The sequence below is a fragment of the Erythrolamprus reginae genome, chromosome 3 (assembly GCF_031021105.1).
Source record: "Erythrolamprus reginae isolate rEryReg1 chromosome 3, rEryReg1.hap1, whole genome shotgun sequence".
Classification (NCBI taxonomy): Eukaryota; Metazoa; Chordata; class Lepidosauria; order Squamata; family Dipsadidae; genus Erythrolamprus; species Erythrolamprus reginae.
The window spans coordinates 202,708,125-202,734,526 of NC_091952.1; the positions used below are offsets into that span (position 1 = coordinate 202,708,125).

General features: G+C 40.6%; 1 protein-coding gene across 4 annotated transcripts in view; it reads right to left on the bottom strand.

Annotated features, from left to right (window-relative positions):
* The window catches only part of OSBPL1A (oxysterol binding protein like 1A), an 88,357-nt gene that overhangs the window by 37,935 nt on the left and 24,020 nt on the right, over nt 1-26,402 (bottom strand). For 3 of the 4 annotated variants that reach the window (XM_070747643.1, XM_070747645.1, XM_070747644.1), the window contains exons 10-15: nt 23,476-23,549; nt 23,309-23,372; nt 21,427-21,522; nt 20,686-20,811; nt 17,275-17,356; nt 16,766-16,872 (exon numbers count right to left, since the gene is read on the bottom strand). In XM_070747643.1, coding sequence (XP_070603744.1) covers nt 16,766-16,872; nt 17,275-17,356; nt 20,686-20,811; nt 21,427-21,522; nt 23,309-23,372; nt 23,476-23,549 — 549 coding nt within the window. Of the gene's footprint in view, nt 1-7,641; nt 8,315-16,765; nt 16,873-17,274; nt 17,357-20,685; nt 20,812-21,426; nt 21,523-23,308; nt 23,373-23,475; nt 23,550-26,402 lie in introns of those variants that run through there. The other variant, XM_070747646.1, reaches the window with a different exon arrangement.

A 26,402-nucleotide genomic window follows, 5' to 3' on the forward strand; every position in this document is an offset into this window, starting at 1 on the left:
GCTCCACCCACTATGGAAAAAGGAATTGAAACTCAACTGATGCTGATGAAGGAATTCAGAGTTGGAAAAGACTGCCTTGATGAGATTAGGAGAAGTTTGCTCATAGTTCTTGGATAGTACCAGTAGTGGGTTGCTGCATGGGTGGTTCGGTGTGCAGTACCAGTTGGAAAAACTGAGATGTGCACGCATCCCCGCGTTCCCAACCCGTTGCACACACGTACTCATGTGAAATTCAGCTTTTGCGTATGTGCAAGAAGCGAAATTTCACGTGAGGATGCTCTTGGCATGAGATTTTGCCAATTGGGGGGATTTTTTGCTTCTGCACATGCACAGAAGCAAAGAAATCATCAAAAATTGGTGAAATCTCATGCGTGCAAGCATCCTTGCATGAAATTTCACTTCCTGCGCATGCACAGAAGTTGAATCTTGTGGTGTGCACGTGCGCTGGATGCATGCATCCTGCGCCCATCGTGGGAAGCGCACCAGGAGCGCAGGCCAGCCTGTCACTGGATAGTGCTTATTACAGTTTTTTAGTTTTCCTGTCGCAGGCTATTATATAAGATGGGTAGTCAACAGCTTTCAGCTTATAGAAAGAATTCAAGTAGCACTTTATAACAGCGTCATTCATTCTCCAAACTATGATTTACAGAATAGTGAACGAACACTGTGTTTGCATATTCCTTTTTTATTTTGTCCTCTTCCATATACCCAGTGTATTTCATTTTCTAAATTAATCGACCTACAGTTCACCATCAGATTGAAATTAATAAAGTACACTTTGAGTTCTAACTTCAAATTAGGCTTGTAAACAATCCTGATCCTTGTTTCAATTCAGAAAGAATAACAGCTTAATTAGATTAAGAATTAACCTTTGAATGTGTGAAGACAACACATAACCTCTTTATAATCCTTTTGATATAGCCACTGGAGTAACTGGAATTCTATTTTCCTAAAGTACTATTCTAATAATCTCCAAGTGCTGACACTGTCAACCTATTCTATAAAGCTCTGAGCAGAAATAAGTCTTATTTTCTGTCCAACAGTATGATGATCTAAATATAGCAAGCTGTTGTGGCCTGTCCGTGTCCTGCACAGCCATGGACCCCAAGGATCGAGAGATGGTTGCGGTGCCCTACCCTAGGCCTGTGTACCGGGCACCTGAATCTGAGAGCGATGAGGTCGGAGAGGATATGGTATCAGAGGCTGAAAGCCAACCAGGCTCTGAAAGCCAACCAGAGTGACTCAGGAGGAGCATACAGAGCTGCCAGAAGGCAGGAGTGGCTAAGCAAGAGGAGATCTCTGCGTGAATAGATCTGTAGAACAACTAGCCATGTGCTTATGCTAGTTAAGGCTTAACCACATGACGCTTCAGTGCAGAAGTCAACTTTCGTTATATTTCAGCTGTCCGCTCAGACTCCTCTCTTTGGATATTATTGTTTCAAGAATGAATTACAAACTGGCGATTTGGACTAATTATCTCCAGGCTTCCTGCCAACTCAGAGTGAATCTGTGAATAAGATCTATGTGATAAAATAAAATATTTGTTTGCTTTGGTTTCTGTTTGGACTCTGGTCCGTTGTGGAAACTGTAATTAACATCTAGCACCGAAAATACTTCTTTCCTGATTTTTGCTGAATGTTTAAATCCAAACTTCATTGCTCCTAAAATGCTAGAATTAAATGCTTAAATCTTATAAAATCAGTTTGTTGGGCCTATTTCTTGGGAGGCTCGTTGCTGGGACAGAACAGCAAGCATCCACCTAGTTTTCTCTATATGATCATATACCTGAATATATGATTTACTAAGCAGAAAACATGATACCCTTCAGTCACTGGTGCAGAAAAAAAGATGTTGAAGGTAAAGCAAGTTCAAATTCAGACTCACACTATCATTTTATTTTTATTTTCAAAAAATGGTTCTAATTTCTGCATAAAATAGTTACTAATGCAGCAATTTTCACTCCATTTTACCAAGGAGTGCAAATAATATTACTTATACAATTACCATAAAGTGTAACAAATGAAACATTATGAATCCTGGATAAATTCTGGTATATTAGTGAGCATCTCCCATTATGACCATGTTAAGAAAGGTTTCTGGAATAACTTCAAGAACTTCCATAGGATCTTAAATTGGCCATATCTGTTCTAGTAAATATTTTTATTTCCTATTAAATGAATTCCTGAGAAATAAGAACCTGCAGAACTAAATATCCAATAAAATTCTGACAAATAAAAACCTACAGTAGCAAATACAATATTTAATATAACATTTAAAGAAAAAAACTTCACATTTTTTTCTTTAGATATTGTATTAGATATTTAGCACAACAAATTTAAATATTTCAAAGCAGATTTTTTTAAAAATTATGATTTTCATCCTTAGTCTGGAGGCTACAGAAGATGTAACAAGAGCCGAGATGGCGCAGTGGCTAGAGTGCAGCACTGCAGGTACTTCAACTAACTGCTAGCTGTAGTTCAGCAGTTCAAATCTGACTACTGGCTCAAGGCTAACTCAGCCTTCCATCCTTCTGAGGTTGATAAAATGAGGACCCAGATTGTTGGGGGAAATATGCTGATTCTGTAAATCACTTAAGAGAGGGCTGTAAAAGCACTATGAAGCAGTATATAAGTCCAAATGCTACTGCTACTGTAAATTTGTCTTGCAAAGAATACCTTTTCATTTTTATATTGCTAAATGAAGGATTTCAAGTAGTAGTACTAAAAAGGGCAGCCTGACCATGGGAAAGCAGTTGCTTATTTAAGTTATCATAGCTGGAACAGGTGCCCTGTAATTTGATAATGACGTTTTGTATATCTATCCTGGGCATGAAATAGAAGATTAAAACAAAGCAATTTTTAAACAAACATGTTGTACAGCATTAGGTCCCAGAATGATCATTTTCTAGTTATGGCATTTGAAACAGGCTCAAGACAAGCATAATAAATTTAAATATTCCAAAGCAGATTTTTAAACAGATTATGATTTCAACCTCATTTTGGAAACTACAAAGATTTATTAGTTAAGTTACTGCAAAATCCAGTGTTAGATTTCTGGGCAGATACTATGTGAGTAACAAGCTTAGGGACTAGCAAGGTGTTATTCATCTTTTCAGCCAACATCTGAAATAAAATAAAATTATTTCAGCTGTATACTAAAAGCTGAAATATTAACCATTGCTGCAATATTAGCTGATTTTTATTTCTAGAAAGTTTAAACAAGACAACAAATACATGATCAAACCTATACATATGTATCACATTTAAGATAAAACAAAACTTGCATGCAACTCATTTTACATGTTGCTAATAAAATACAAATCGGACAAATATGAAAAGAAAAAAAGTATGAGGTTATTCCTAAGAACTTATATTCTTATGTCAGTATATCTTTTAGAATCCTTGCTAACTATTGACAGAGAAAGATCCTTGAAGCATACAACATTCATAGTTAGAGTTTATTCTAGGTAATACAATCAAATAATCCTACATAATACAATAAATCAGAATATTAAACATGCTTGAGATATCTTCATTTGGTTTTGTAGCACTGAAATATTTTTTTTTTAGGTTTCTGAGAGTTCCCTTTTCAAACCCTTAATGCTTTTATGGGTCCTTTTTGTATATTCTAAACAATTATCCTCAAAGACAGGACTCTAAAAAAGGTGAATAAATTATTTATAAAGTTTTGAATTAATGATACAATATTAGTATGCTGAAACATCTTTACCATATGGTGGTGTTCTTATTTACATATCTATTCCATCTTAATTTTCTTAAATTTCAATATGGCATGAATGTTGCTACCTATTTTCCCCTACAACATAACTGTGAGATTCTCTAAAAGAACTCACCGAGCCAGTTTCTGTGCCTAAGCATAGACTAGAATTCATGATTTCTTGGTTTCTAGGTACAAAATGAATTGCTTCCTACAATTTGAAAACAGATTTTGGAATGCAAAGCATAAAACAGCTTTAAAGGAAGCTTAACAAGAATAAATATATCACTGCCGAGAGGTTTAAATGACAAAGGCAATATATCTTCATCAGCAATTTTACAGTAGATCCTTTTGCCTTAGGATCATTTTCTGGTAAGCACTAAATTATGTTCAGAGGCACAAGCATTTATGATTAATGCAATCTGAAAGGGATATATGCACATACTTTGGGAGTTTGTTCCCAGCTGTGGCTTCCCATCACATGTGTATAAACCAGGGTATAATCAAACTATCTGGGAAAACTTCTCAAATGTCTCCCCCAATGGTGAAAGAGAAGCGTCTAACCCAGTGATGGCAAACCTTTTTGGGCTTGGGTGTCAAAAAGAGTGTGCATGCACACAATAGTATGTATGTATGTGCCCACACCCATAATGCAATGCCGCCCGCGCATGTGCACAATCCCCACGCTTCCCCCTACACATGTGCACAACCCTCACCCTGTGCTGCACCCCCACGCATATGCACAGGCCTCACTGAAGCCTCCGGGCTTCCGATAAGCCCAGCAGGCTGCTTTTCACTCTCCCCAGGGTTCAGGAAAGCCTCCTGAAGCCTGGGGACGCTGAAAAATTGCCCAACGAGCCAACCAGAAGTTCGGAAACGAAACAGAAGTAGAGTTACCCTACTATTTACCTTCAGAAAATTGGAACCAGACCTCACATACCTCGGCCCATTTCTTCTGCTGCCGGCAAGGCTTTACTGATCGATCTGGAGCGCTGTTATCAGCTGCAGAGTCCTTTCCTAAAGGCCTTTTCTGAAGGTCTCGTTAGCCAATAACAGAGGCCTTTTCTGAAGATCTCCCTAGCAGGATCGATCTGGAGCTCTATTATCGGCTGCAGAGGCCTTCAGGAAAGCCTTGCTGGCTGTGGTAGAAATGGGCCGAGATATAATTTATGTATGGTATGTTTGTAGGTATGTCTGCTTAAAAGTGGGTTTTTTTAACCATTTTAAATTTTAAATTGTATATTATTAGATTTGTTATGAATTGTTTTATTGTGTTGTGAGCCACCCCGAGTCCACGGAAAGGGGCGGCATACAAATCTAATAAATAATAAATAATAATAAATAATGTGAGAAGATTGGCTGCAACTGTCCAAAGCTGAAGAGGTTCCTGAAGACCTCTCACAAAGAAAAGAAGGCTGAGGATGATACACATAAGTGAACTTTCAGTTGGCCCATTGGACCATTTTTCACCAACTCCAGGCTTCAGGAGGCTTTCCTGAAGCCTAAGGAGAGCGAAAACGACCAAAAAGAAGGCCGGAAATCAGCTGGCCAGCATGCACACGCGCACTGGAACTGATACAGGCTGATGCTTCCCGTACCCTCACATGCCACCTGTGGCACATGCCATAGGTTCACCAACATTGATCCAGCCTTCATCAGACTGTGGCTATTGAAAAAAAGGGGAGGGTAGATGTTTAAATGCCAAGCCTTTTTTTGATACAGTAGAAAACCTGAACAGCACCTCCTTGGATAATCATCCAAGTATCCTCTCACCCTTCCATCCAGAATACAGTCATACACAGCACTCCTGCATCTTTTCTCAAAAGGTCATTCTTTCCATTCAGACATCTTGACGTTTATCTGAAGTTTACCCCATTTGGCCTGAAAAAGTCCGGATAACCATCAATTGGAAGTAAATATTTAGCATATCCCTCTGCTTGTCACCTGCAGCTTGGATATAGTAGCCCAGTATATGAAGTTTAAAGAAGGAATGGGACACGGTGTGATTCCTATACGACAGCCTTCCATTCCTCTTGTATATTTATTTATACCATTCTGCATAATGTAAAAAAACCCAACCCCATAGTATCTATGTAAGGCATTCTTTGTCAAAGAAATGGCTACAAGACATCAGGTCTACAAGAAACAAAGAACATATTATATTACATGAAGGCCAACATCACCCAACATTGTCTATTAACAGTCAAATCTGCAGCTAGCTATGCGCTACTTGTGAATTGGACCTATGATTCATGAACATTAGCATATGGATTCAGAATTTAGAGGTCTTACTCAACTGTTAAATTATCATCAATAGATATACTGTATTATCTCATAAATGTTTCAAGACAATTGAGACACATCTTTATCAAAAGCACTAAATAATTTAAAAAAAAACTTCGTAGAGGTGGCAGAGCAGTCCAAAACAATGCCAACAAAACTATATGGATGGAAGCAGCAAAAGTTGTGTGCCACACTTTTACTTTTTTATTGGCTTAGTATCAGAACAGAACTGAAGAGACTTGAATAAAAACATCTTCAACCAGCTTCTTGCCTTTTGTCCAATTAGTATCTCCTAAATAAATCTATTACCAAGAACTGTTGTACAGAGAGCAGGAAGTTAATGGTGAAACGTCAATGCAGCAAGTAGAAAGAGAAGCTAAAGCAAAATTTTGCTGATTAGTGAATTAGAGAAAACTAGAATAGATTAGATTAAGTAGCTTTTTAACAAGTAAAGCTGTCAATATCTCTCATCCTTTGTTTCAATTTTCCAATCTGGAAAAAATATTATTTCAATGGAAAACTCTAGTAAACAGAAATTATAAAGATTAAGATTTTAATTCTAAATATACTTACTTCCCCAAGACTCTGAAATTACAGAAAAAATGCTTTGGAAAGGACACGGGCTTACTTGACTTTTCACTATAACTAGAATGAAATGAAACCGTCAGATTTCTAGTTTTCATTTCAGTACTTTTCAGACTTTAAAAAACTCATTGATAATCTCAATTTCTGGAGTGATTGCATCTATACACAATTTTAAGGTTGGCATGTATACTTATTAGTATAGCTCGTATTCTACTGCCCCAATACGCTTGGCAGCCTATTTAATCAATATCAATATATTCCTACAGTGACATGACCAAACCATCAGTGCTACTATTGGAATTTGTCTTTAAAAATATCTTCCAGTTTTACTTGAAGGGAGACAAAGAATGTGATCTTGTGTTAACTAACCCAGCACATCACTAAGTAACTCTTCGTTACAATTCTGAAGTTGGGCTTTTACAGTAGCACATTTCGGCTGTAAACCCGTGTTAAAGATTATACACCATTTACGAAAACTTAAGTCAGAGGGTGGTTTAAAAAAAAATAAAAAAGCATACTGCTCAAAAAAGTAAACGGAATACTCAAATAACACATCCTAGAGCTGAATGAATAAAATATTCTCATTGAATATTTCATTTGCACAACTATTCCATTTGCTCAAGAGCATGTTAAATTGACAATCAATCACTGTTGCTTCCTAAGTGGACAGTTTGATTTCACAGAAGTTTGATTTACTTGAAATTATATTCTGTTTTTTAAGTGTTCCCTTTATTTTTTTTAGGCAGTGTATAATCACTCCAGTGCAGAGGAAGAGAGGAGTGTCAAAGTCAAAGGCGGCATCTATTAACTTCCAAGCAGTCCTATCGAAAAGAAAAACCAACAGAAGAAATTTATCCTCTCGATTTTAACACGACCTTTCCAAGAGAGGAAAAGCCTGGAGCAGAACTTTTCCAAAATAAACAAGCCTCGCCTTAGGCCTCTGAATTGGGCTAGTCCTCAAGTTCATCGCTTCGCCCCACCCGCCCAAGTCTCCCTTAAAAACAGCTCCTAACAGCTCCTAAGAGAGACTCGCACCCGACGCCAAGGCTGACTTACCGTCCTTCACCCAACACGCAACTAATCGCGTCACAACACCGTCCCAGGCCAAGTATTCGCTCCTCCAACTTCGTCAGGACGTTTGCTGCGCGCCAGCAGACCGGCGGGGTTGGCTTGTGTTTTCCTTCGCTGCCCGCCTCCCTCACTTTTCTCCCTCCGGTTCGCTTCTCCTCTCCAGCCGAGCCCTTGCCGCTGCTGCTCCCGGACCGACACCTCTGCAGGGCGTATATCGCGAGAGCAAACCAGGCCGGGTCCCCCCCACCCCGAGTCCGCTGCTTTCGGCCGGCAGAAGGCTTCAAGCGGGGTCCGGACGCGCGCTTTTTGCCCTTAAGCCAGAAAGGACGCTGATGTAAGCCGGCGCCATTCCAGCTTCCTTTAAGGATGCCCGCGACTGCACCACACAACGCCGGTCAAAGCCCGGACCCGGCACCGCTGAGGCAATTGGCTGCTTTTGCGCGCTGCCAGGCGGTCCCCGCTCCTCGGGAATGCGGGCAGGCGGGCGCGGCGAGGCGCTGAAGAGAACTTCACTCCCCAAGGACGAGAAACAACGGCCGGGCGCATCAAAAGAAACTGAATAGCCGTCGTCACTCAGTTAACCCAGTTCGGGGAGAAATATTTCTGCCGGGTCCTAAAGGAAATATTATATACAGACGCCTGGAAGCACCTGCGTTCCGAAGAAGAATTTCCCAGCTCTCCCTTTTAAAGGGACCCGAAGTAATTTGTTTAGAGTTGTTCTCCCCATTGCTTTGCAAGCTGACTGAAAACAACTTCCTTCTGAATAGGAGCATAGAGGACCACTCACCTAGGGAACGTATTTAACGAGAGTTTAATAAATAAGTTATCTGAAGGTTAAAGAGCTGGCCTCATCGGCACCCTATTATGGAACACTAGCATAATCACAATGCAGGTGTATGATGTTTCCCAATGTTGACACCTTTAAAATGCATGGACTTAAAACTCACGGAGTTCCTTCACCAGCTAGGAAATTTTTAAAATAAAATATTTATTGCTTTTAAAGTATTTCTTTTAAAGATAATTTTACAAGAATCTATGGATGTACACTGCTCAAAATAAATAAATAAAGGGAACACTTAAACAACACAATATAACTCCAAATAAATCAAATTTCTGTTCACATTCAACTTTGTACAGAACAAAGTATTCAATGAGAATAATTCATTCAGATCGAGGATGTTCCCTACATGGGGCTACCTCTGAAAAGTGTTCGGAAACTTCAGATTGTGCAGAATGCAGCCGCGAGAGCTATTGTGGGCTTACCTAGGCTCGCCCACGTTTCTCCAACACTCCATGGCCTGCACTGGCTGCCGATCAGTTTCCGGTCACAATTCAAAGTGTTGGTAATGACCTATAAAGCCCTGCATGGCATCAGACCAGAATACCTCCAAGACCATCTTCTACCGCACGAATCCCAGCAGCCGATAAGGTCCCACGGAGTTGGCTTCTCCTGGTCCCGCCGACTAAACAATGTCGTCTGGCGGGCCACCGGGGGAAGAGCCTTCTCTGTGGCGGGCCAGGCCCTCTGGAATCAACTCCCCCCAGAGATCAGAACTGCCCCCACCCTCCTTGTCTTTCGTAAATTGCTTAAGACCCACCTATACCGCCAGGCATGGGGGAATTGAGACATTTCCCCCAGGCTTATATAGTTTTATGTATGGTATGTTTGTGTTGTATGGTTTTACATAATGGGCTTTTAGACATTTCTTCTTCTTTTAAATATTAGATTTGTTTATTGTACACTGTTTATTAGTGTTGTATATGGACGTATGTATGAGTGAGGGGACCGACCCAGTACGGATGGGATCGGCAATCCATTAATGGTTTTTGATGGGTTCCAGAGGCTGGCCCGGCCGCACGCACACCCAACATGGGTGTGCATGCCTCCGTGTGAGATTTTGCTTCTGCGCATGCGCTTGAAATGAAATCTTGCATGAGGATGCTTGCGCAGGCAAGATTTCAACAATTTGTGCCCTCTTTTTGCTTCTGCGCATGAGCACAAGCAAGAAAAGTGGCAAAAATTGCTGAGATCTTGCCTGTGTGAGTATCATTGTGCGAGGTATCATTTTGGGCGCATGCGCAGAAGTGAAATCTCGCATGCGGTGCCTACACATGTTGGGTGTCCCCACACCCGCAGCTGACTCAGGATTCCATATCGGTAGGGAAAAGTAAGTAGAGCCCTTAGTTGGTATGTATGTATGTTAAAGCTACTGCTTTACAGGCAGATTCCCCAGGTTAAAATCCCGGTAAGGGCATGGCTAGCTGATGAGAGCAAAGCAGCTTAAAATAGGTCTATACTAATTGCCCTTCCTTTTCATTATCAGCAAAAATATGTTACAAATATAGAATATAGTTTGTTGGCTATAAAAACCTAACTACTTTGGATATGGCCCCTGGAGGGGCTGAGGCAAAAAGGAAGCAGTATGCTTCCCCCCATAGTTAGGTATACCAGGGTGATTCGACAAAGAAGCCCCATATAGCTCATCTCTGGTACAAGCTGAGAGGAGGAGAATCTGTGGTCTAGAGGTTAGAACTACTGCCTTATAGGCAAACTCCTCAGGTCCAAATCCTGGTAAGGATATGGCTAGCTGACAAGAGCAAAATTGCTTGAAATAGATCTATACTAGTCTCCCTTTTCATTATCATCAAAAATATGTTACACACACAGACACACACATAGAGAGAGAATGAGAGAGAGAGAGAGAGAGAGAGAGAGACAGAGAGAGAGAGAGAGAGAGAGAGAGAGGCAGTCCTTGAGTTATGACCATAATTGAGCCCAAAATTTATGTTGCTAAGTAAAACATTTGTTAAGTGAGTTTTGCCTCATTTTATAACCTTGTCATAGTTAAGTTGACTCAGCCTTCCATCCTTCCGAGGTGGGTAAAATGAGGACCCGGATTGTGGGGGCAATATGCTGGTTCTGTTTTAAAAAGTACTATTGCTAATATGTTGTAAGCTGCCCTGAGTCTAAGGAGAAGGGCGGCATAAAAATTGAATCAAATCGAATAAATAAATAAATAAATAAATAAATAAATAAATAAATAAATAAATAAATAAATAAATAAATAAATAAGTTAATCATTGCAGTTGTTAAGTGAATTTGGCTTCTCCATTGACTTTGCTGGTCAGAAGGTCACAAAAGCTGATCACCTGTTCACTAGCAGTCATAAATATGAAGTTGCCAAACATCTGAATTTTGATCATGGGACCATGGTAATCAGTGGTGGGATTCAAATATACTGTTCAAAAAAATATAGGGAACACTCAAATAACACATCCTAGATCTGAATGAATGAAATATTCTCATTGAATACTTCGTTCTATACAAAGTTGAATGTGCACAACAGCATATGAAATTGATTGTCAATCAGTGTTGCTTCCTAAGTGGACAGTTTGATTTCACAGAAGTTTGATTTACATGGAGTTATATTGTGTTGTTTAAGTGTTCCCTTTATTTTTTGAGCAGTGTGTTTTTACTACCGGTTTTGTGGGCATGGCTTGGTGGGTGTGGCAGAGGAATTTACTGCAAAATCTCCAGTCCCGCCCCAGTCCAGGATTTTTTGGATTTAGGAGTTGCTCAGCCCTCAAATAACATTTAGATTGCTTGGAAAACAAGCACGATAAGACAAAAGTTAGTTCTGCACAATCCTAAGACAATTCCATTAAATTCAATGGATTTACTCTGTAGTGAATGAGTTTGCAATTGTAATAGCTTAAAAAGTCATTTTTGTTGCGTTCTATTTTTTTCTCTAGTATTTTTAAAATCCATTTTCTGAGATGATAAACCCCCCCCCCTTTTTTTTAAAAGGCAGTAACATCAAGTCAAGGTCAACAAAAAGGACTATAAGGAAAGACATGAAGGGAAGGTGGCCAAGTTATATCAGATTTATACATTAATGGGTACGAATAGCTAGAGCTGGCTTAATTACACATTTTAAAATGGATGTTAACCACATCTATATTTAGTCTGTCCTTAAGCCTATGCAATTCTATGAAGCATTATACAGAGATATTAATCATAAAAATTTTCCCAATATTTTTCTATCTTAATGGTAGTAGAAAACCGAAAGCACCACAATTTTAACAGATGGACATTTTCCTATAAGGTCAGTTGCAGTTAAAGGCAGAAACCCCTGATGTGAACAGGCTGAAAATGGCAACGCTAATGCAAAGAAAGAATCCAATATATCACCAGGAATTCAAGATTTTTTAAAAAATGACTCGAGCAAATGGCTCGAGATGACAAGAATAGTGAGGCAGGACAGTGTACGAGAGTAAGAGAAACCTACATAAGCATTAGATTACATTTACACTATTGGTCTTATTTTACTGTGGAGGCACAGCAAAACTGTCTTCACTCATTTGTGAAACCACAAGCAAAACAAAGAGAAAATAAACTGCACGCCGGGAGATATTTCATGCCCACAAACTTAAACAGAAGATTTTACAAAATGATAGCATAATTGTTCCCCTTTGGTCCAGTAATTAACTTTCAACTCCACTGACAGTAGGATATCTAGTTATGTTCTTCATACATTCATTCTGCTTTCATTTTTTTTTGCCTTCAGCAACTTTTCAGAGCCTATTTTCCCTCCTCTAACCATACAGAGCCTTGACATAATCTAAACAAACACTTCATTAATATACAGTCTTAACATTTATTTCCAACAGCAGATTCAAGCCATGGAAGTAGATGCATAACACCTAACCAAAAATATGCTCGCTCCAGTTTGATGACACATGATTTACAAAGTAGACTTACCATACATATTTATACAGCATTCTCTGCTTCTGCCTTCTCTGCTGTGCTGCCTGATCTGTGGAACAGCCTCTGCCTTTAAATTTAATGGTCTCAACTTTCTTGGCCTCTCAAAGGCTGTTAAACTAGTTTTTCTCCTAGGCATTAGGACTAGCAAATTGGTTTTCTGCTTTTTTTTTCTTTTTGTATCGGATCACTTCAATAGGTTATGGAGGATTTAATCCTGCTTTTCAATGGATTGTTTGCTGCCCACAGTAATGTATTTAAAATGAGCAACTACGTATATGTTTTTATTCATTTGCAGTTACAGTGTTACCTCTACATACGAACGGAATTTGTTCTGTGACCAGGTTCTTAAGTAGAAAAGTTTGTAAGAAACAGCAATTTTTCCCATAGGAATCAATGTAAAAGAAAATAATGCAAGCGATTGGGGAAACCACAGGGAGGGTGGACGCCCTGTTTCCTCCCAGGAGATTCCTACAGAGGTCCCACAGAGGCTTTGCCTCGCCTTTTCCGACCCTGTTTCCTCCCAGGTGATTCCTAGAGAAGCCCCACAGAGGCTTCTCCCTGTCTTTTCCGACCCTGTTTCCTCCCAGGAGATTCCTACAGAGGTCCCACAGAGGCTTTGCCCCGTCTTTTCTGGCTCTGTTTCCTCCCAGGAGATTCCTAGAAAAAGCCCCATAGAGGCTTCTCTCTGCCTTTTCCAGCCCCGTTTCCTCCCAGGAGATTCCTAGAGAGGCCCCATGGAGGTTTTTCTCTGCCTTTTCCGGTTACAGTTTCGGATTTTGTAAGTGGAAAATGGTTCTTGAGAAGAGGCAAAAAAATCTTGAACACCTAGTTCTTATCTAGAAAAGTTCACAAGTAGAGGCATTCTTAGGTAGAGGTACCACTGTATGTATAAATTATTCCTGCTCATCACATACAAACCAGGTGTGAAATGCTCCCGGTTCACTCATGCCTGTCAGTCATGAGTGACTGGATGCCTCCATTTGGGTTGTTTTACCCTCTGCACATGCGCAAAGCATTCTGTGCATGTGTAGAGGATAAAAGAACCCAAATGGTAGAACCAGGCAGGTGGGTGGAGCCTTAAGCTCCATTCGCGACCAGCTCTCCGACGACTGATAGGCACGAGAGAACCAGGAGCATTTCACACAAACATTTCCTTGATTTGCGTTTAACAGGATATACACACATATTTTCTCTATTCCAGCTTTTCAGGACACACAGTGAGTTCACTGTATAAAACTACATTGTCATATGGTCAACAATGCAATTTGCAGTGAATGCAAGATTTCTCATTTCCACATCCTAGTTATTCAAATAAAATAATTCATCTATTATGTGATGATGAATTCAGTTATTACATTAAAATCAAACCATATCCACTAAAATAAGCTTATATTTTTTCAAAAACCAATCCTTTATCTAAATCTGTTATTTATAAGACAATGTGAATTTTATCATTATACAGTATCTCAAAAAGTATATACTAGAGCTCAGAAAAATCAACCAAAATTTTTCAATAAACTAAATTTCCTACAAGGAATTGCAAATATTTAGGATAATTTAGAACATGAAAATAAGCACTTTCATTTGTAAGAAAATAAACAAATATAATAGACATATTTAAAATTATGCAGGTTGTGTGGAAAGTATAGCTCTAACACTATAAACCACAATTTTTCAATGAAATCAAATGAAATGAGATTGAAGACTAATCCTAAATGTATTATTTTACACAGCACATGCTTAAAACTGTAGAATCACTATAAGAATATGCAATTAATTTGGATAGCTTTTGTGAAAGATCATGAGAATCATCATAATTAATTTGCTCCAAAATGACCACCGAGCTCTGAAAGTTGTTAGTTCTTAACCCTTCATCTTCAATTTCTAACTGTACCATGTACCATCCAATTTTACCATTTTTCCTTTATCAATGAATTATCATTACAAAACTGCTCTGCTATGTTTCCAAACATTTGGGAAAGTTTCCTTGGCTATGATCTAGAACAGCGTTTCCCAACCGGTGTGCCGCGGCACACTAGTGTGCCGCGAGACATGGCCAGGTGTGCCGCCAAGCTCCAGCTGGGCGGGGCGCTGCCGGTACTTCCGTCCTGGGGCTCCCGCTCGCAGCTGTCCCCGGCTCCTGCTCGATGCCGCGGTTTTCGGCGCTCTCCTGCTGGGCCCCAAAGAAGGAAGGCAGGAAGAAGGAGAGCTCCATTCTTCGCGCCTTTTCCCCGCCTTCCTTCTTTGGGGCCCAGCAGGAGAGCGCCGAAAACCGTGGCATCGAGCAGGAGCCGGTTGACAGCTGCGAGCGGGAGCCCCAGGACGGAAGTACCGGCAGCGCCCCGCCCAGCTGGAGCTCCTCTGGCGTTGACGGCAAGTGTCCTTTGTGGCCCGGCGGGAGGGCACTGGCGATGGGAGCGGGGGGGTGTGTGTGGCCGCAGTGGCCGCAGGCAGTCGCGGGGAGATGGCGGCGGCGAGAGGGAACGCTCTCTCTCTCTCTCTCTCAGCTGACTGCAAGCGGGAGCCCTGACGGTGGCGGTTGGACATGCTGCTAGACGTCGTACATGCTGGCGCTGCGGGCCTGGCATATACGGTGTCCAGCAGCACGTCCAGCTGCCGCCGTCAGGGCTCCCGCTTGCAGTCAGCTGAGAGAGAGAGAAAGAAAGAGAGACATATAAGAGAGGCAGAGAGAGAAAGAGAGACATAGCAAGAGAGGCAGAGAAAGAGAGACAGAGCAAGAAAGAGAGGCAGAGAAAGATAGAGAAAGAGAGAGAGAAAGAGACATAGCAAGAGAGGCAGAGAGAGAGAAAAAGAAAGAGAGACATAGCAAGAGAAAAAGAGAGACTTAGCAAGAGAGGCACAGAGAGAGAGAGAGAAAGAGAAAGAAAGAGAGACATAGCAAGACAGACAGAGAGAGAGAAAGAGAAAGAAAGAGAGATAGCAAGAGAGGCAAAGAGAAAGAAAGACATATAGCAAGACAGTGAAAGAGAGAGAGAGAGCAAGAGAGAGAGAAAAAAGCAAGAAAGAGATAGCAAGAGAGACAGAGAGAGAGCAAGGGAGAGAGAAAGACATAGAGGAAGGGAAGGAGGGAGAGAGAAAGAGAGCAAAAAAGAGAGGAAGAAAGAAAGAAAGAGGGATGGAGAGAGAGAAAGAAGGGAAGGAAGGAAAAGAGAGAAAGAGGGAGAAATAGAGCGAAAGGGAGGAAGAGAGAGGGTTTTTTTGTCCAAACTTTTCTTTAGCCCGCCCCCCCCCCCTTTTAGTGTTCCCCAGGATTTTGAAAATATGAATAATGTGCCGCGGCTCAAAAAAGGTTGGGAAACACTGATCTAGAACAGTGATTTTCAACCTTTTTTGAGCCGCAGCACATTTTTTACATTTACGAAACCCTGGGGCACATTGAGCGGGGCGGGGGCTAAAAAAAGTTTGGACAAAAAATTATCTCTCTCTCTCTCTTCCTCCCTTTTGCTATATTTCTCTCTCCCTCTTTCTCTCCCTTCCTTTTTCTTTCTCTCTCCATCCCTCTTTCTTTCTCTTCCTTCCTTCCTCTCTCTTTTGCTCTTTCTCTCTACCTCCCTCTATGTCTTTCTCTCTCTCGCCTTCCCTCCCTCTTTCTCTCTCTCTCTTGCTTTCTTTCTCTCTTGCTCTCTCTCTCTCTTGCTTTCTTTCTCTTGTTCTCTTTCTCTCTCTTGCTTTCTTTCTCTTGTTCTCTTTCTCTCCCTTGCTTTCTTTCTCTTGTTCTCTTTCTCTCCCTTGCTTGCTTTCTCTTGTTCTCTTTCTCTCTCTTGCTTTCTTTCTCTTGTTCTCTTTCTCTCTCTTGCTTTCTTTCTCTTGTTCTTTCTCTCCCTTGCTTTCTTTCTCTTGTTCTCTTTCTCTCTCTTGCTTTCTCTCTCTCTCTCTTGTTCTCTTTCTCTCTCGCTCGCTCTTTCTCTTTCTTTCTTTCTCTCTCTCTCTTGCTTTCTTTCTCTTTCTTTCTCTCTTGCTTTCTTTCTCTCTCTGAGCTTCGCGGCACACCTGACCATGTCTCACAGCACACTAGTGTGCCACGGCACACTGGTTGAAAAACACTGATCTAGAAGAATCTCTATTTAATGCTTCCCGTATGTTTGAGTCTACAGTCCCATTATCTAAATGGCTAATAATTTGTTCAAAACAGCAGGAGGTCACAGTTGGAAACACTTAAATTCTTATAGTACAAGGTTATTTAAAAACACAACACTAAGAAATAAGTTACCAGAGTGCAGAGCTGGACTGAAAGAAAAATAATTTGTTTAAATAATGCTCTTATTCTTGGTTTATAGATACTTGTGATTGTTCTGACCCATTTTAAAAAGAATGGCATACCCCTTGTTGCTTAGTGAAGAGTTTGATGCAGTTACTTAAGGCTTCACAAGTTTCTCTTGCTGTTTTAGAGATTTCCTCCGCTCTCTTGAGAAACAAAGTAGGTAATCCTAGAAAAAAGAAGCATGAGTATTATATTATGTTTTCAAACTGCTGTTGCACTTGAATTCTAGTACAGGGGTAGGCAAAGTTGGCTCTTCTATGACTTGTGAACTTCAACTCCCAGAATTCCTGAGCCAATCATGCTAGCTCAGGAATTCTGGGAGTTGAAGTCCACATGTCATAGAACAGCCAAACTTTGCCAACCCCTGTGTACATTAGACATCTTATAGAGGCAGAAGCTAACAATGTAATCTACTGTCCCATTCTGAGACTTATACAGAATATGCTTGAGAAAGAAGTTTAGCGGGGAGAATGGTAGTGACTTATGTGTATCAACAAACAAGGTTGCCAACTGGATTTAAATATTGTTCAGATAATCTGTGTAGTTGATTTTTGATTACAAAAGTTACCTTGGGGATTGTCAGATGGAGTAATCATAGATTGGAAGCTGGATATTTCTTCATCTAGTCGTTGGTGGCACGATTGTGCAATCTGGAGAGAGAGAAAAAAATCCATTTAGCATATTATACTAAATCATAATAAATAAATAATGAATGAGGTTGGAGGACAGTTCCAGAAGCAGAGGACGCTACTCAAGATGCATACATTGAATTAAATTTCTGCCAAATTAGGCAACATATCGAAGACTTTAAATTTTAATTAATCAGCCAATAGCAATTAAGGATTGTTCATTTCTTCATACTTCAATCCTGAATTATATTCCACCTTTGGTATTTTTTATATTTACCATAAACACCTTGCAGAATCAGAATATTTGATCACTGATTTCCAATAACTGACTTCCTTGTTTAGGAAGGCATAAATGGGTTGATGGCATCTTGGAAACCTTTGAATGTTTAGGGGAAAGCTTTTGCGCATCAATCTGTGTGTATGAAAGTTTCCTGCTGCCAATATCTGCACTGAATGTATACAGTGATCCCTCTATTATCGCGAGGGTTCCGTTTCAAGACCCCTCGGGATAATCGATTTTTCGCGATGTAGGGTTGCGGAAGTAAAAACACCATCTGCGCATGCGCACCCTTTTTTCTATGGCCGCGCATGCGAGATGGTGGAGTTTGCGTTCCCCGCCGCCCACGCAAAGGGGAAACCCCGATTTAGCTCCTCGCTGCTGCTGCGCTACCGAGCAGATCAGCTGCTGGGCGGCCGAAGGAACCTTCCCTGGGTCTTCCCCCTCTTGCTGGCAGGCGGGCGAGCGGCGGGCATCAGCGAGGAGCCGGGGTTTCCCCTTTGCGTGGGCGGCCGGGAAGACCCAGGTTGGGGGTTCGGGAGGGTGCTGGGAAGCCCCCCAGGCCGGCTGCGACCTTTTAAAACAGCCGCGCCACTTCCCAGCTGAGTCCTGAAGCCAAATGCGGAAGTTCGCCTTTGGCGTTTGGCTTCAGGACTCAGCTGGGAAGCGGCGCGGCTGTTTTAAAAGGTCGCAGCCGGCCTGGGGGGGCTTCCCAGCACCCCCCCGAACCCGGGTTGGGGGTTCGGGGGGTGCTGGGAAGCCCCCCAGGCCGGCTGCGACCTTTTAAAACAGCCGCGCCGCTTCCCAGCTGACTCCCGAAGCCAAACCCGGAAGTGGGTTTTTAAAAAATTAATATTTTTTTAAAAATCGCGATATAGCGTTTCGCGAAGCTCGAGATCGCGAAACTCGAGGGATCACTGTATATGTATATCTCTAGGAAATAGTAACATTGAAATAGCGTCATTCTGCAATTAGATAACATGCTAAGTTATCTAACTAATATAATCTTAAAATTAGGTTACAATATCTTGGTTCAAGATTTAAACAGGAGGGATGATCTCCCTCTTGTGGCTAGAAGTAGCAACAGCAAAATAAAACAAAATAATCTAGATGTTCTTTTCCATTGAATGCCAGAATTATTTATCTGTTTATTTCCTGCCTTTTATTATTTTCACAATGAATCACAGCATCTCCCGCAGTTATGTGGTTGTGCTTCAGCACTTGCAACTAACTCACAGCTGCAACAATTGCAGTATCCTGTGGACACATGACTGCCATTTGCAATTTTTCCTGCTGATTTCCAACAAGCCAAGCCAATGGAGAAGCTGGCGGGAAGTTGCAAATGGAAATCATATGATATTGAACTTAATGACCTGTTCTGCCGGACTCTCTGGTAGAAGCCTCCCAAAAATTCACGGGTACAAATTTCAGACACACACACGTTTGAAAATTCAAAACAATGTCCTTTATCACAAAATTCAAAAGAAACAAAGCACCCTTTTTGTATTGCAAAGAGCACTCTTCCCCAAAACAACCTTGTCGGCTGTACAAGTCCCTTAATCAGTCCTTAAGTACTTAGCTAGTAGCTGTGAAGGAACGTCACAGCCCTCCTTCTTCCCACGAAGTGAAACACACACACACACACACACTTTACTCTGCTTTGGGGTCAAAGGCATGAAAAATCCACAAAGTTCAGACACAGCGAGGCACGATCATGAAGAACTGCGATCAGATAATCTTTCTCAATGGCCAAACTAGTATGCTGCTATTTACAGCAGCAGCTCTAATTACTGGAGCCCCACCCAAACACAGGTGGCCTCTCTTATCTCCTGTAATATTTCCTTTATTGGTCTCTTCGATGCATAAGTCTGCGCCTGCGTGGGTCTAACACTTTGTCATCCGAATCGACCAAAGATAATGGTGATTGGCTTCCTGGGCTGTGTGCCAAGCCCCCCTCTTCCAAGTCACCCCCACCTTCTTCTTCGTCCGAGGAAACTGCACTCCCTGACTCTGCAGGCAACAAAACAGGCCTAGGACATGTTGACGTTTCCTCTGCCTCCACCTCTACATTCCCTGGGGCAGGAGCTGGGCCAGAGCCAACCACAACAATGACTATATGTGATTTGCATAGTGACCACAACTTGAATTGCAGGAACTGCTGTTGTAAATTGGAGTGGTCACGTATGTTGTGTTTTAGGACCACACCCTTTGTGATGGAGTTCCCAGTTCTAATTAATGATGTTAACCAAGGATTAATTGTATATAGTTTGGCTTTTAGGCCAAACAAGACCAAAGAAATAAATTCTAGCATCTGACTCTGCCATTGAAAATGTATTTCTGTAAATGCCTGATGATACCGCATTGATGGACAGTACAACCAAATATTAAAGACCACAATCTTAGAGCTGAAGCCAAGACCTATGAGGTCAGAGTATAATAAGTCCAGAATTATGTCCAGAATAGTTCCCTATATGCAATCTTCTCTTCAAAGATTTATGTATTAATCTAGAATGTCATTTGAGAGGTAACACTCAAAACATTATTGGCTTTGCCAAATTATAGCTTGCACATCCACATCTGAGAAACTTGCTTGGGATTTGACAACTCATAATATACTGCTCAAAAAATAAAGGGAACACTTAAACAACAAAATATAACTCCAAGTAAATCAAACTTCTGTGAAATCAAACTGTCCACTTAGGAAGCAACACTGATTGACAATCAACTTCACATGATGTTGTGCATTCAACTTTTTACAGAACAAAGTATTCAATAAGAATATTTCATTCATTCAGATCTAGGATGTGTTCTCTGAGTGTTCCCTTTATTTTTTTGAGCAGTGTATAAAAAACTGTTTTGCACATAGCTGGGTTTATTGTTGTATCTATATGCAGAATGTTCTACTAGTATTACGATGACATTTCATGGGAAGAAATCCACAATTCTATACATATAATTTTATACATTATCAGATTAGGCAAACCTGATGCTTCTCAAATATTTTGCTCTGTAGCTTCACAATCTTTCATACTAGGTTGTTCGACATAAATAAAAAAAGCTTCATCTTACTTACTTTTAAGGAGTCTTGTAACTCAGCAATACATGTTGCATCAATTTCTTCTTCCTCATCACTCTGTTGTTCTTGAGTACAGTAGTGTGTACTATATGCTGAATGGTCTTCTATTGCCTGTATCCAATTCTAAAATAAAGTGGGACACAAAAAAATCAGTTTAGCTAGAACATACACTTGGAATATGATACCTTTTATAGATTGAAGGACACGACTAATCTCTACATGTGCCAAATGCCTCATTCTAAGACGAGGACATAGACTGATTTTGAATTAGTTTTTCTGTTCAATGATAATTTTTCCATATTTAATTTCCCCCCCTTTTTCTCTCTCTCTTAAAGATTTTAGAGGCAATTTTTTGTACAGCTCCAGAGGCTCACATGAGATTTAAATTCAACTCAACTCTGGAGCTATAAGTTTAAGTATCCAAGTATGTAAATTGGACATTTACAAAACAACCATATTGGCTCTTATTTAGAGGCAACAAAATATGAATGCAAAACATTAAACAGTTGTGACAAAAGTATTGTGATGAGATTTGAATTATTGAAGATTGGTTCCTTTTAATGAAATATCCTACTCTGAGATACCAGTCTTAAACTAGGAAAAGTGGTATCATGTGGGCTAGCATATTTTCTACTATTTCCTCATTGCAGACTTTACTTGGTCAATCCAAAAATTGAATGCATATTCAGTGGAACTGTATTTTACAAATTAACTAGAATTAGATAAAAAGGGACTTACCTCTCTTGTCTCTTGACCAGCCTTAGGAACTTTAAAACTGTGAATTGTATTATCAAAGCACTTGATGGAGAAGAGGCAGCCATCTGCATTTTTTACCTGCAGTAAAAACCAAAGAGTGAAAAAATATAGAGGGGAAAAATGCATCATAGGATTATTTGCAAAAGTTTCAAGAAAAAATTGCCTGAAAAATTAAGAAAATTAAATTTAGCTCCATTACAACATGCTTAAATTTTCTGTGTAGTTGCTTCAAGTAAAAAGTGACCAGAATATAAAACAAAAATGAACGTTTATAGGAAGAAAACATGATTTCTATTTATCTCCCACTTGCCTGTGCATGCTAAAATTTCTCTTCGGAAAAATATGAAATAAAAATTGGTCCAAATATGGGCTACAAGAATGGTGGAAGGTCTTAAGCATAAAACGTATCAGGAAAGACTTAATGAACTCAATCTGTTTATTCTGGAGTACAGAAGGAAAGGGGGGACATGATCGAAACATTTAAATATGTTAGAGGGTTAAATAAGGTTCAGGAGGAAAGTGTTTTTAATAGGAAAGTGAACACAAGAACAAGGGGACACAATCTGAAGTTAGTTGGGGGAAAGATCAAAAGCAACTTGAGAAAATATTATTTTACTGAAAGAGTAGTAGATCCTTGGAACAAACTTCCAGCAGACATGGTTGATAAATCCACAGTAAGTGAATTTAAACATGCCTGGGATAAACATATATCCATCCTAAGATAAAATACAGAAAATAGTATAAGGGCAGACTAGATGGATCATGAGGTCTTTTTCTGCCGTCAGTCTTCTATGTTTCTATGTAATATTTTATAACTTTAGAAGACTATTGTTTCCTGCACAAAAAAGTTACAACCAGAAATTCTAGTTTAACCCTTCCCTTACGCCTACTAGATACATTATGAATGCAAACTCCAGAACTCTACCCATCGAAAGATTGCATTAGGTGAAAAAGCACTGATATAAGGTTGTGAGTATAATTCAACAAGAACTCACCCACACGTGTGGGCGTATGCCTGCAGGAGAGGGAGGATTACAGAACAAAATGTAAGAACTGAATATTCAGGATCCTGGGAATTTGAACTTTAAAAATGATAATAAGCATAACTGCAAAGGTTGATTTGAAATGCATGCAGAATGGTGATGTGTCTGTAGTCAGGAGACTGTACATACAATTTCTACTGGCTGAAAGCAAACGCTTCAGTTGTTCCCTTTCTATTACTTGCAAAAGTAAAAATGTGCTATCTGCATCTTCCCTGCTAAAAGCCAATTCAGAGGCAATCCTGTAACACAGAGGTTCATATCCTGCCTTGCATGCAGCATGCTACAGGTTCAAACCCCAGTAAGGGTATGTCGGTCTGATGAGACCATAACAATGTCGAAATAGATCTATAACAGGCTCCCTTCCTTTTCACTTGTCGGCAAAAATATGTAACCATATAAATTATAGTTTGTTGACTATAAAACAATTTTTCTGCCTTGTAATGGCCCCTGCCTGGGGCCGAGAGGCAAAAAGGGTGATTCTGACATGTATGTATGTATGTATGTATGTATGTATGTATGTATGTATGTTTGTTTGTTTGTTACTCACACACCTGAAACTTCACATATAAAAAGCTGTGCTGTCAATAAAACTTATTCTCAATAAATATAAACACTTATGTTCTACATTTTCTTTTAAAGTTTAAGTTGATTATAAATAGAAATAATAAAACCAAAGACCAGATTATAATATGCCTGGAATGTAGTTCTGGATGAAAATTACATTGCTTTGGGTATACAGCTTGACTATTTGAACCTGGCCTAAATCCACAACACTAATCCATTTTATTCACATATAAAGTAGCATTTCTAAGTTTGCTTACTGTGCAAATGGCTTGTGTTAAGTGCTTGCATCCTTGACGATGATTAGTGTTTCCAGCATCAGCCCTTCCAAAACAAATAAAAAATTAAAAAATAGGAGGACAGCAGGAAGTTAAGTAGTTGATCAGAACAATTTTCAGTATTCCAATCATTGAAGTTTTACACTTACTGTTTCTGATACCAAGAGAGGACTCCATGTTCCAGGACCACCCAATATGGCTTCCATCCAAAAAATCTTGAACTCTTTAAAAAAAATAATTTTAAAAAATCAACATAAAATTATCTGTTTTTCATAGCTTGTGATGTATGCAGTAATCAAAGCCCGTCACAGTTTAATTATAAGAGACAGTAAGAAATGCAAGTATGATCATACTAATGCAAATACATTTGCTACTTGATTTACATTTTCTCAAAGGACAGAAATTTTGCAACCACTTGCTTACTTGCAACATTAAAGTCTAGTCAGATTAAGGAGGCGATATTGCCTTCTGGGATCTACAGGATTGAAATCAAGTAACTAAATAGCCAGGGTTTTTATTTTCCCTAAAGGAATAAAATCTTTGGTCTCAATTATACAATGACTGGCAATGCTATGAGAACAGCATTAGTTAGACCAGTGTCTCCCAACCTTGGCCACTTGAAGGTACCTGGACTTCAACTCCCAGAATTCCCTGGGATTCTGTAGCGCGGGAATTTAAAATCTCAGCAACAGTTTGCCAATTCTAGCGCAGAGGTCGGTCCTTTGCTCTAGAATTGCAATCTCTAGGGCTGAGCTTTTAAATCTCCCGCGCTCCAGCGCACAACTCAGCTTAGAGGGAACTATGACTTCAACTCCCAGAATTCCCTAGCCAGCATTCTGGGAGTTGAAGTCCAAATATCCTCAAGTGGCCAAGGTTGGGAAACACTGAGTTAGACCATACCTAGAGTACTGGATCCAGTTTTGATTCACCACACTACAAAAAAGACATTGAAACTCTAGAGAAAGTGCGGAGGAGAGCAACTATAATTTACAAAAAGCGGTTGCAGGAACTGGGCATGGCCAGTTTAGCAAAGAGAAGGACCAGGGGAAACACGATAGAAGTATTCCAATATCTGAGGGGCTACCATAGAGAAGAGGGGCTCAGGCTGTTTTCCAAGGCACCAGAAGGCCAGACAAGGAATAATGGATGGAAGCTGACCAAGGAGAGATTCAACTTGGAAATAAGGAGAAACTTTCTGATGGTGAGAGCAATCAACCAACGGAACAGCTTTCCTGTGGAGGTTGTGAGAGCTCCAACACTTGACACTTTCAAAGGGAGATTGGACTGCCATGGTGTAAGGATTCCTACTTGAGGGGGGGTTGGATTGGATGACCTACCAGGTCACTTACAACTCTTAACAATCTGTAATCTGTAATCTAGATCAGTGTTTCCCAACCTTGGCAACTTGAAGATATTTGGACTTCAACTCCCAGCATTCGCTGGCTGGGGAATTCTGGGAGTTGAAGTCCAGATATCTTCAAGTTGCCAAGGTTGGGAAACACTGATCTAGATGGTGAAAAACAGACCCAACGGGCCTACCAGAAGTTTGGAAACAAACTTCCGGTAGGCCTCTTGGGTTCATTTTTTCTCCCGCCCCAGGATTCAGGAAAGCCTTTGCATGCGTTGGGGGGGGGGAAGCGTGGGGGGGTTGTGTGCGCATGCACACAGGGAGGGCATTGCGTTATGGGTGTGGGCAGGAGTTGAGGTCCAAATATCTTCAAGTTGCCAAGGTTGGGAAACACTGATCTAGAATCATCCTTATTCTACTTCCAATTTTAGATACATTGTTTTAACTCCACAGGGAGTGGAGTGTGTGTGTAATGTTTGAAATTTTTTTAAAAGCCCGCATCAGCCTATTTCTCAGGCAACAAGCTTGGAGGGAAGTACCAGTGATGAAAGGCGATGCTAGGGCTTAAATCCATGTAAAACCTTTGACACCCCCTCTTAAAGAAAGGCAAAACTAAGTTGGAATGATCTGCCCTTGAGCTGTTTGTTTTGCTTGTCCAATCGAGGAATAAGTTATTCATTTGGAGTCTCTCAGGCTGCTTCAATTAATGATTTGCCAGCCCAAGTGCCTTTTTGGCCTGGACAATGTTTGTGTTTTCAAATATTTCAATAAAAATTGTTTCTTTTGGAAGCTTTTGATAGCAAATGCTAATAGTTAATTCTGCTGCCTTTTCTCCCAAAGCTGATGATAGGACACAGGCTTCTGGAATAGTAACAAGTTCCAATTTTCATTGAAAGTAAAATGCAGTAAGAAGCAGTTTCAAGCTGCGTGTATTATTACGTACAATTACTTCAACTGGCGAGGATGCATAAATATGGCAGCTTACTTCAAACTTGTAATCAGTAGATTAGTCAGATGTTTAGTTGAGTCCATCGGTGAAATGCTCCCGGTTCGCTTGTGCCTGTCGGTCTTAGGAAAGCCAGTCGTTATTTTATCCTCTACGCATGCACAAAGCTTTCTGTGCATGCAGAAGGTAAAAGAACCCAAATGGCGGTGTCAGGGCAGGTGGGCGGACCTCCGATAACCAATAGGCATGAGTGAACCGGAAGCATTTCACCCCTGATTGGGTCCCACTTTCCTCTGTGCCATGTCACCAGGGCATTAAATGAGACGTGAGATCCAAGGTGATATAGTGGGCAGGGACAAAGGAAAATTCAGACAGAGATTCAACCATGAAGCTCATTGGGTGAATTTGGTTGCTATCTCCCTGAATCATCTGCTTAAGAAGAACTGAACAGAAACCCTGAACTTCTTGAGGCAACACAGTGGGGAAAAAAATAATGTAAATAAACTCGTATTGGATAATTTAACAATTGAGCCTTGTTTCTGCACGTATGTCCTCTCTCAAAAGCACTGTTTTAGCTTAGGACAGTGATGGCGGACCTTTTTTTCCTTGGGTGCCGAGAGTGTGCATGCACTATCGCGCATGTGCCCACACCCATGCGGATGGCGAAAACAGCTTCCCCCACTCCCTAAGGCCCTCTGGAGGCTGGAAACAGCCTGTGTTTCCAAATTCTGGTGGGCCCAGTAGGCTCGTGTTTCGCCCTCCCCAGGCTCCAAAGGTTCCCT